Source organism: Solanum verrucosum, unplaced genomic scaffold (assembly GCF_900185275.1).
Source record: "Solanum verrucosum unplaced genomic scaffold, falcon-dt-bn FXZP01000008.1, whole genome shotgun sequence".
Lineage (NCBI taxonomy): Eukaryota > Viridiplantae > Streptophyta > Magnoliopsida > Solanales > Solanaceae > Solanum > Solanum verrucosum.
Window position 1 is genome coordinate 244844 of NW_026020195.1, and position 12054 is coordinate 256897.

Below are 12054 nucleotides of genomic sequence, written 5' to 3' on the forward strand. Positions count from 1 at the left end.
AGGTTTCGAGATGATAAAATCAATCCATAATATTATGACTTATTTAATTCATTTAGGTTTGGACAAATTAAGGTTTTCTTTATCTTGTTAATTTAATCTATTTTGATCCGTTTAATTTAGCCTAATTAAATATTGGACTGATATGCCAATCAGATTGATCCACGAAAAACTTTTTCTAAATAATTTTTTTAATTTTTCTTACTTGATATGTTGTATATAGTCTTATGATACTAAAACAAATTATAATAACCAAATAAAGAATTTAAAAATTAATGGATTATATAGTTAACTCAATTATTTGAGGCCCCTTAAAATTCTTGTACAACTTTTTTAGGTTATGGATTTGATTTGATGTAGGACTTGTCCTTTTGCCTCATTTGATGAATAATTAAATGTGTCTTGCAATATCTTTTTAAAATATTCACAAGAATTTGGCCACCTAGAATAATCGACACCAAGATTTGTATTAAAGTTTTGTGTTGATGATGGAAACAATTTTGACTAATTTAATACTTATAGATTCGTTAATGAACAACCAAGAAGAAAATAAAAAAAATAATGTAGAAGGACAAAGATGGTGTTCATGTGTGACCACCTCAACATATTTGTCAGTTTATAATTCTGAATATCATCAGAAATTTCGATTTTAAATTTTGAAAGATCTAATCTTTGATAAGAAAGTCCTTTACCTTCTTTATTGGTCTATAAACAAAAATTCATATCAATGAAGTCAATAAGTTTAAATACTGAATCATTAAATAAAAATATATATAATTTGATTTTAGTTCTATATTAAATTTCAAACTTTAATTTGTGAAGAGTCGATAATTAATTTGTCAAAAAAACAAAAATTAAAGTGAATTTAGTCAACTCTAGCTAAGGAGTGTTTAACAAATATATATATATACATATTGTATCCAAATCTTGAACAAACTAGTATATCTAGATAAGATCAACACTATATTATCTATTTTTAGATCTCCTAATTATTTTTGTCATTATTTTTGTCTTGTTAAAATTTAAAGTAGCTATATTCCTATATAGTATTTATTTTTAGTCAAAGCTAAACTACCTTCCATCATAGAATTTTCCTCATTTTGTAGCTAACGTAATTTTCCTCATTATGTTATCTTAAGTATCCGTTTTTTGACATTTCTAGATTTAGACGCATAAAAATATTAAAAGTCAAACTCATAAAGATTATATTTTGATTTATCTCTGAACCAGTAATAGTAATAGTTGGATTGGAGGTGAGGGCAGTGGCCGGTGTGAATGGAGGCTACAGGGGTGGAGGTAAAGATGAGGTGAGTCAGAGATGGTAAGAACACAATCAACGTGGAATGTCATTTGGAACTTGTACTCCCTACTTCCATCGAAAAAGTTCTAAAATAGGGCGGCTTTTATAAATCAAAAGACTAAGAGGACGATCTTGTAATATTCCAAAACTTAAAGAGTTCACATAGAAGAAGCAATTATACGTAGTACGTAATATATGTTACTATACGATTTGACCCCTCAATAATATTGTTTTTTTTTCTTTGTCTCCAACTCGATTTTTAATATTATTTTGGAATTTGACTAATTCAAATTATTTCATGTAAAACTAATTAGAGAGGGATCGATCACTATCAATTTCTAAACAAAAAAAAAAAAAATCTTATTCGTCTGACTATATAACCCTCGAATAAAAACCTCAATCATGTTGTGTAAACATAATGAATGCGCAATAAACTAAAATAATGTTATCACTTTCAAGTATCAATATTCCAAAAGATTATAATTTAAAAAGTAATCATGTTATATGTTTGTAACTTATGAGAAAATATTCCAATTCCTTTAAATAGATGGGACAATTATTTAGGTCCAATCTTTATCTTTATCTTTATCTTTATCTTCAACATGCTAGAATAATTCAAAAACTATTAAGAAAAGAACTAAGCCATCAAATTACTTCAAGAATGTGACTTCCCATTTTTGATATATTTTTATATTCGTTATTTCATAATTGTTTTTAGTGAGGTAGACATGTGAATAGTACAAGACGTGACATTAATGGATATGCCAATAAATTTTTATAATAATCGTTGAGAATTTTTTAATATATAAAATTAATTAGTAAATTAATTATGTAAGATTTTTAAAGAAAATTGGGTGAAGTTGGCTTTTAGTAGGCAATTCAAACAACTTTATTTATAGCTTACATTTACGCAAAAAGTATGTGTATTTTAATGGTTGTTTTGAGGTAGAAATTGTTAGTATACGAACAACGTTTTAAAAAAACAAACTACATGATTTTTTTTTAAAAAAATAAATAATATATTTATCATATTATATCAAAAATATTTTTGAATTAATTTGTAAAAAATACACTAAGTTCTTATTTTGCTTTGTTTTATATATATATATATTTCTATTATATATGATGGTGACATTTTTGCTTGGTGGGCCATTTTTTGTCTCCTTTATTTACAAGTACAAAAATACAAATACAATAGAATCACGCAATTTCTTGGAAAAGATTTTAAGATTTTTCAAAAATAAAACCCATTCCTTTTTCCACTTTTGTCGATTACTCTCCACTTTTACTTATCCGCTATATAAAAAATATAAAATTTATAATTATTTATTAAGTTTAAAATATTTCTAAAAATATTATCTTACTATATCTATTAAAACCTTATTATTGAATATTATTTATATTTAATATTTAAATATATTATAATAAATAAAAATAATATAATAAAATTATTATTTTTTAAAATCAAATATGGACAAACAAAGATAAATAGAGAGAGTAATTCTTTACGCAACTTGCTTGGACTAAAGTACATAATATTCAACACCTTTTCCTTTTCTATATACATAAAAAAAAAAAAATAGTTGAGATATCCGTCTTCAAGTAACATGGTGGAATAATTAAAATTTCTTTATTAATGAATTGAAGGGTTTCGGATTTGAATTAGTGGTGGATACAATCTATTAATATCATATTCATTTTGAACCCAATTATCTTGTAGCAACTCACAAATTTATGTATAAAAATTGTATAAAAATTTATTAAAATTAAATTTGTAATTTCAAAAATATAATTAAATATAAATAAGTGCCTAAAAGATGTTGAACCAATAAAATTTAAATTTTGAATTTGTAATCATAAAAATAATATTAAAAATCTTGATAGGAAACATTTTATTTAATTAGCTCTACACAATACAACAACAGCATCATACCTTTAATAAGCTTTAAATAATACATATCATAATTAATCTGATCAATAAATTCCAAATTTTGAAAGATTTCCATAGGTGATTCTTGACGTGCTCTAGTGATAGTCAATATATAAAAGCTAACAAAAGCTCATGAAGAATAGGTGGCTTTCCTTTCAATGTATATATAAATTAAATTTTCCAATCCAATAATAGAGTTGAAAAGTTGGGTCTAATTGTCTAAAATAGGTGAGTTTTGAAAAAAAAATTATTTTATATTTTTTTGGAAAATTCCTTAACCATCCTTCTATTTCTTCTAAACTTCTCCAAAGACTTGTAAAATGTGATAGGTTCTACATACTATTTAAACAAAGACCACAACTTTTAGCTTGTGGTTGAAAATTCGTGACAAGTAGAATAAGATTAAGATGCGGAATCAGAATTTACGGTTTATGTGTTTGGAATATTTTTTAAAAAAATATCAAATTTTAAATTAATAATTTATATATATAAAATTAATTTTTTGAGATAAATATAGAGTTGATTCAAAACTAGTGATTTTGAACTTGTAATCTATAAGAATTTTATAAGATAGAAAACACTAGTTCAGATGGTACAATTCGATAATGACATAGTGCAAGAGATAATCCATAAAGTTTAACATGTCAAAACGGACAATACATATCATAAGTTTGGACCGTAACCGTCGATTCTTAATTTTCTTTGAAATAACATATACACAAAAGGCAAAATTGAAAGAAATTATAAGTGATTTCCCAAAAAACAATATAATTGTACTATATGTCCCTTTTTGTGATAGATGGAGTAATATACTAATATCACACGATTCTTTTAGCTAAAGAAAGACAAAATATTTTAACTAAACCATTAAACACGCTATTTTAAAGTATTAAAGAGAAACTTTTAAACTGAATCTTTGTGATAGGAAAAACAAATTTGAGAAAAAAGAAGAAATCCTATTTATATTTTAAAAGTTAGAAAATTTGATGCCACACCATAATAATACACAAAGTTACGATTAAAAATGAAGAGAAAATAAAAAAAAATATTAGATAAGTAAGCAAGAAAATGCTATCGCAAAACCATCTAATAAAACACGATAGGGTGAGATGAGGCAGGGTGGGGTTTCGAGGGTGGCCGGGGGGATAGTCCAGAGATGGTAATGAAATAAATGAATTTGGAATATCACTTATGGAGTTTGTTTTCCCTGCTTTCATTGAAAAAATCATGATTTTCTTTGTGAAACTTATTTTTCTAAAAAAAAAAATGATAATATTTTTCTCCGTACTGAATACACTCTAAATTATGGATCCAAGAAAGTCTATGTCATAATGTGAAAAATGTAGGTAAAGAAGAAATGCACAAAAAAGAAGAAACTAATGGAGTGTGAACCAATCCTATCAATGCTTTACACATTTCAAGCAACCACTTTTGATTATTTTTTTGAAGTGGACATGTAATTAATGTTACAAAAATGTGAACCTTAAAAAGAATAGGTAGATGGCCTAATCAAATTAAATTAATAAAATATTGGTGGCTATCACTAACATGTACTCCCACCTTCTCAAAATAAATCTAGCTTTAACAAAAAGTAATTGTCCCAAAATAAATATCGCAACTCGCAACAATTATGCTGAACTTTGAACCATTCACTTATTTTACTTACTATGGACTAGACGGAGTACCTTCTATTCATTGTGTTTTCTTAATAGGCATGAAATGAACTATAAAACTCTACCAAAAAGAGTTTCATGCCTTTTGAGGACAAATATACAGGCCTTTGAAACATGAATCTGTCTATTTTGTAAGTTATTATAAACGTTAGATAACAATCTAATAAGATTGCGAAATATAAGAGCAAACATTCTACGCTATTCAGAAGGATAGTTATTTCTCAAGGTTATAGTTGCGCAATGTCTAAAAGACAACACTTGTGTAAATCAACAGACTTTTTTCAAGGCAAATTAGGTATGCAACTAAATAATTTAAAATCTCCATCTCTGAGAAACCAGTCATAATCTTGTAATCCAGAAAAATACAACTTCTTTAAGAGAAGAAAATGAATCAGCAAAACGAAAAAGGCGATAAAATTTCAAAAATTGCACTGCTAGGCTCACTTTGAACTACTGGAAATTTTTTAGCACAACATATTATCAGTTGCAACGCGTACCAGCTTATCTTAGCTGCAAATAAGTATCGCGCGTTTTCCTCTCTTTGTTGATCTTAGCTCTCCATCTACATTGTCAAGCTATCTGGATTCTCAATTATCTTGGAAAAGGTTTGAAGGAAGGCTGCTAAGTCCGCGCCATACACAACTCGGTGATCTGCTGTGACGTTTACCTGTAAATAATTCAAAATGTGAAGTATGAATTGATCTTATGATGATGAGAACATCACTTTATTACAGAAGTTCACACGAGACTTTGGTTAAGACTTCAAAAGCAAGGTTTCAACCATAAGCAAAGAAAAAAAAGTACATATTTCACATGATTAAAGAAGCACTCTCAGTAGCTATCCGGTCTTACTTCTACCAACAGTTACTGTTCTTTAAGCCCGAGAAGGAAGACAAAGAAGGGAAATATACAGAAAAAACTTTCGATAGGTAGCAGCCTTTCCCGTCAAAGGAAATGACAGGGGAGGAAAGGGGGTTTTCGGAAGGTGAGAAAATCATGAAAAGGAAAGGTCAAAAGTTAATCAGTTAATAATGTGCTAGATGATGCATGCATATAGGTAAATCAGCAAGGTTAGCATTATGTCTAGATGAAACTGTGAGATGAAAAAGTCAGTAAGACCAAAGATTAAGGGAACCACCCACCCAGTTCTATTGTGTTTAAAACCAGGCACATTGATTTTCGGAAACCTGATTTTTGGGAACCAACTCTAGTTGGTTTTGGTGAAGGCTGGAAACAAATTGAGACAACAGTTGCCTTGCTTCTGGCAATTTGTTTTCTCTTATACTTTTTTTTTTCAGACAGTTGAAAGTACATTTAGTAAAGAATAAAAAAAATGTTTAGACGGTTTTAATTATGTTTTCTCCAGTATGATAGCATCTAAAATGTTTGTTTTTAAGTGATATGTTTCAGAACATAAAAACTTCTCAAAACTAAATCCAAATTCACATTTTAAAAAATCAAAACTAAGTCCTTTAATAGCAGCCATAAAACAAACCAATCTTAACTCCAAAGATAGCTAACGTTAACTAAACCCAAGGATAAAATCCCACAAATACATGCCAAGAATACTCCCAAACCCGGATAAAGGATAAGGATTGCAATAGGTTGATGACCAGTGTAAAACTAGTCAATTTATAGAGAATTCATTTAAGTATCCCAACTAGTTTGGAGTTGAGGCATCATAGTTGCTACATCTCCTTTAGACTTTAAACAACACTAGAGACGAAAGAAATCCTGTTCACATGTGCCTCACTTGCCATTGGATTCTTGTTACATAGTTGGGACGATGAGTAAAGATAACAAATTTTATCTCTTCATATTCATACGAAGGACACTTAAATGTGAGATAGATTCGATAAGTACCACTATCATCATAAACCATGGCTTGCTAGGTTTATAAAATCCAAAATGCTATTAACTAGAACTGAAATCCACCGTAATCCATGGAAGCCACACTAATTCTCAAAAAGACCTCATGAGACTAGCTGGATATTCGTGATTATAGCCTAAAGGCTTCAAAGTTAACAAACCCCAACCCTATCTAGACCCAAGTCAACTAGCACCACCCCATAGCAGGCCAGCACATGACGCGAGGCACTATCTACTATCTAGAGCCTTTACTGTGAGATGGTAACTTCCATAAGAAAAATCTCATCAGCCTTTTATGCTGGTTGGTTGATGCAAAATTGGAGACCACATATCAAATCAGAAAGTTGCAGAATTACCCATAGAACTCAGCATGTAAAGACTGTCGTATTTCAGTAATTTCGAGCTGCAATGAGCGAGTTCTTATTACTGGAACAACCAAGAATTAGCTAAAAAGTAAAACTAAGTTCTTTATCTACCAATCCCATATAGCACTTATCAAGGGGAGAATGAAGCCAACTTCACCACAATTAGCACCGATTGTTGGCAACCCTTCTGATGATTACCAACCCTTGCAAGTGTCTGCATTTTGAGGTGCGTGCACCGCACCCAAATTGGTTCGTAGGATGTAAATGGACCACATGAGATTGAAGTTTTTTTCTCTAGACTCTATTCATGGTTCTTCGATCCATATGTAACCAAAAATTGATGAGACATATGACTGATGTTTGTTGTTGTGCTTGAGTTAACTTGACAAGATCCAAATACATCCGCACTTAACTTGTCATAACTTGTTCAGATATGATTGAAGATTATGGACTACTTCGGATACAAGAATCACCAGTCCCACTTATCAAAGAAAAAATTTAAACTAGAAGTGCAAGAAAACACCAGTCCATTGCTCTTTACAAAATAATGTTCCTATCCCAGACATTTAAGAAGCATATTAACTAGCAGTTCAGCCAAAAGTCATTGTGAAAGCTCCAATATCTTGAACAAAATTAAAAACTGCAAACACTGAAGAGGATAAAAGGAAAATCTTTTTGCACATTAGGTCTGCTTAGCACCATCTGCGATAGAGCACGTAGTAATGGATAGGAAAGCTATGGTTATCTTGCTACTGAACATGATCCCACATCCCAGTTGGCAGTTAAAATCTCCCGGCCAATCTTCACAGACAAAATATATTAGGTCCATATGCACAAAGGTCCAGCCGATAAAAGTCTGGAACACTTCGGAAGGGAAGCCTTGGCGTAACTGGTAAAGTTGTTGCCATGTGACAAGGAGGTCACGGTTTCGACCTGTGGAAACACCCTCTTGCAGAAATGCAGGGTAGGGTTGTGTAGGCTGCCCTTTTATTCCATATTTTTAAAATTCTATAGCTTATCATTGTCCATAATGGTTAGGTACATTGAAACTTACATAGGTTAATCTCATTCTGAAAACTATTCCTCGTCTTCAACTTGCATATCACTCTCTAAGGCCTACCAGACTAGACCGTCTTCACGACTTCATAGATATCAAAACTAACTACTGGAAGAGATCTGTATGCATGACGCATCAACCATGCTAATAAAATCTAAAGTAAAAAGACACCCTGAGAAGCATGAAGGGTAGGGAATGAAGGAACCCATCTACTGCAAAGTAGGGAAAATATAGGAAACCTACAAGAATCTCTTGATATCCATAACATCTACAAAAACTTTTTTTTTTTTGCTATATGAGGTAAAGATCATGAGTACATCAAGAATTCTCGAAGATTAACAAGAAGAAATCTTATGGAAACAAGATAAAACAATTAACTTTATCACATAAGGGTTTTTAAATTTTTTTTTTTGATAAGTAACATTTGTATTATAAAACTCAGGACTTAGGTAGTGTTAAACCCCTTTACAGCAAGTCTAAGAATAGTAATATAACAAAGATGACGCGGCCATTTAAGAATCCAACAAAAGCTACCGAGAATTATCAGTCAAACTGATTATATGATGTCTAGAAAGGTGGCTTTTTGCCACAAGCACTTGAAAGGGAAGTGGAAACTTTGAAATCTATAAAACATGCCCTTAAAAATAAATAAGTGGCCCTTCTCAACAAAAAAAAAAAGGGTGCACAATCATATTTTGTTTATTTTTCTTTGTTTTCAACATCTAGAATTCAAGGGAAACAGGAATTGTTTTAACCACAGTTCACATAAAAATTCAACGAGAATTAAGAATTTTGAGTGGCTAGAGTAAAGACAAATTAGTTGGGCAACATTATCTAATTAGAGTGAGCGCTGATATGTGTCAATAAATTTCACTTCTAAAGTTATCTTCAGTCAAACCTAGCACTTAAAACAAATTAACAATGGGAAGAGAATGCAAGACATACCAGCATCTTATTTTTGACGCTGAAGAACCCATCAGCATTAGCTACAGGAGTTGGTTTTGATGCTCCAACAGCCATTATAGCCCCCTGAACATCATTCAGTTTTCAAGTTGATGTTACTTGCTAACAACACAATGAAATGTATCGGAAACAAAAGTCAGCTACATCCAACCCTCACCTGGCCAGGAGGAAGAATAGCATCAAATCGGTCCACACCAAACATGCCCAAGTTGGACAAGGTGAAAGTCCCTGAATTTGGAAACCACAACACCTCAGTAGACTCCCGTAGGATAACCTAGAAATCCAGTTACAAATTCAACAAAAACAAAATAAACTAGTAATAATAGTAACCTGAATTGTACTCATGTGGTTGTAGTTGCTTAGCCCTAGCCTTCTCTACCAGTTCCTTCCACTTTTGAGACAACAGATACAGATCCAACTGCACCAACACAAGATAAAAATAAGCATTACCTATGAGTCTATGACTTAACATCTTTCACAAAACTAACAACAATTTAAACCAACCAAAAAAAGAGAGACTTGATTCAGTGATACTACCTTGTCAGCATCCTGAAGCACCGGTGTTATCAACCCACCGTTAATGGCCACCGCAACAGCAATATTTATACTGCTGTTGTACGTAAAGCTCTTTCCATCTTTACAAGAAGAATTCACAACTGGATGTTGAGCTAGTGCCATTGCCGCAGCTTTGGCCAACAATGCGGTCATTGTAACACCCTTCTTCTTGACCTGTTTATCAATTTAATCACAAGATAGTCTATGTTTAAACTCCAGAATCTAAAACCAATTCATATCAGTTAATTTGCACATTTTTATTATGCATCACATAATAGTCTATGTTAAGTCATGTGACCACCTCATCTCAGAACACAATTATTTATTCTGCAACACTTCCATCACAACACTTAGGCCAAGCGAGTGAAAATTCTTGTGAACACCCTATTAAATTGAAGTATAACTTATACTCCCTCCGTTTTAATTTTTTTGCCTAACTTTCCTTATTAAATCGTTTTAAAAAGAATGTCTCTTACACTTTTTGACAACTCTTTAATACTTCACCTGACATGTTTAATACCACAAGATTAAAGACATTTTGGTACACTCTACACATATATAGTTTAAGACCACATGACTAAAAAAGTAAACTTTACTTTCTTAAACTCTGCATCAGGTCAAAACCAGACAATCAAATTGAAACTAAGGGAGTATTGAGTTTGCAACTAAAGTCTCAAATTTAAATCACTCACCTTTAGGTATAAATCATCAAGGGCATCAGTAATAACTGGATATCCAACACGAAATGTTGGAACAGAGAGACTCTCCATCATATTCTTGGACACTGCAACTTGCATTGTTGTGAACGGAACAACTGTTGACCCAGGAATCTCCGGTAAACTAACCGGAGCAGCTTTCGCTGGCGTGCCCACTGCCGGAGCAGCAGCAGTAGCAGCAGCAGGAGGTGGGCTAATACTCTTGGATGGTGCTGGAGTAATTCCAGCAGCTTTCTCAACATCCTCCGATGTAATCCGTCCAAATGGGCCAGTCCCATTCACTTTATTGATATCAATTTTATGCTGCTTCGCCAATTTCTTCGCATTTGGGGTCGCAACAATCTTCTTCGGCTCATCAGAAGAAACCCCAACCGGAGATTGAGGTTCAGGAGTACTCTCCGATCCAGAAGAAGAACCCCCAGATTGTCCTTTCGCTTTTGCTTTAGCTTCAGCAATTTCATCTTCTGTTTCAGCTAATAACCCAATAGGAGCACCAACAAGTGCAGTTTCACCTTCATTAACGACAATAACAGCTAAAATCCCATCGTAAAACGTCTCAACATCCATATCAGCTTTATCCGACTCCACAACAACAACCGATTCACCTTTAGACAAAACATCACCTTCCGATTTAACCCAAGATACGATCTTTCCTTCAGTCATCGTTGAGCTTAATGCCGGCATGAAAATCTCTCGAATCTTCGATTCAACAACTGGGAGTTTGTAATTTCTGGGTTTCTGAGGGAGCATTGTGCGTGTGGTTGAGAAACGACCGAGGGAAGATGAGAAGGAGATTGCAGAGGATTGAAGTGACGCCATTGAAGCTAAAATTTGGGGAATTTTTTTGTGAAAATGGTGAATTGAGGGAAGATTTATATGGAGAAAAGGAAGAAGAAAATGGCGGAGAAGACGAGGAAGTGTTAATTCAAGTGTAGCTTTGAGTTTTCCGCCGATTTGGTTGCTGTATTTTTAGGGGCGTAGGCAAAAGTTTGTTGGGAAAAATGTTCCCAAATAGATTGTTTAATTTTGTTTCTGAAAAAAAAATAAAAACAAATTACACAAATCTCATAATGTTAAAGAGATAATTACATTCTATCCTTATTTTTTTTCAAATTACAAATAATTCTTAAATTTGGTAGAATCATGATACATTCCAAAATGTCTCAATACATCGTGTTCCGATTTCGGATACATCCCTCAACGTCCTGATACATCACGTAAAATGATGTATTCGAATGATACATTGCATAAAGTGACGTCCCGATATATCGCGTATGTACATCGTAAAGTGATATATCCGACTGATACATCACATAAAGTGATGTATTCGATTGATACATCGTGTAAAGTGATGTATCCTACCTATACATTGTGTACAGTAATGTATCCGACCCGATACATCACGTAAAGTGATGTATTCGACTGATACATTGTGTAAAGTGATGTATCCCATCGATACATCGCGTAAAGTGGTGTATTTGACTGATACATCCTGTAAAGTATGGATTTTTGTAATTTTTTCAAATGGTAGGGAATTTTAGAGAATATAGTAAAATAAGTTGTGTATTTAGATAGTTTTTCCAAAAAATTATTATGTTTGGTTAATGGTTATACATATTGAAATGTTCT

At 32.1% G+C, this 12054-nt stretch overlaps 1 protein-coding gene across 1 annotated transcript; it reads right to left on the bottom strand.

Moving 5' to 3' along the window:
* Nucleotides 1-5447: 5447 nt before the first annotated feature.
* Nucleotides 5448-11413, bottom strand: LOC125829857 (dihydrolipoyllysine-residue acetyltransferase component 4 of pyruvate dehydrogenase complex, chloroplastic). Its single transcript, XM_049509069.1, has 6 exons — nucleotides 10402-11413; nucleotides 9692-9883; nucleotides 9485-9572; nucleotides 9312-9382; nucleotides 9137-9220; nucleotides 5448-5567 (listed from the first exon to the last, which is right to left on the bottom strand). The coding sequence occupies exons 1-6, from the start codon at nucleotides 11242-11244 to the stop codon at nucleotides 5463-5465; spliced, it is 1383 nt and encodes a 460-aa protein (XP_049365026.1). The 5' UTR covers nucleotides 11245-11413; the 3' UTR covers nucleotides 5448-5462.
* Nucleotides 11414-12054: the final 641 nt, after the last annotated feature.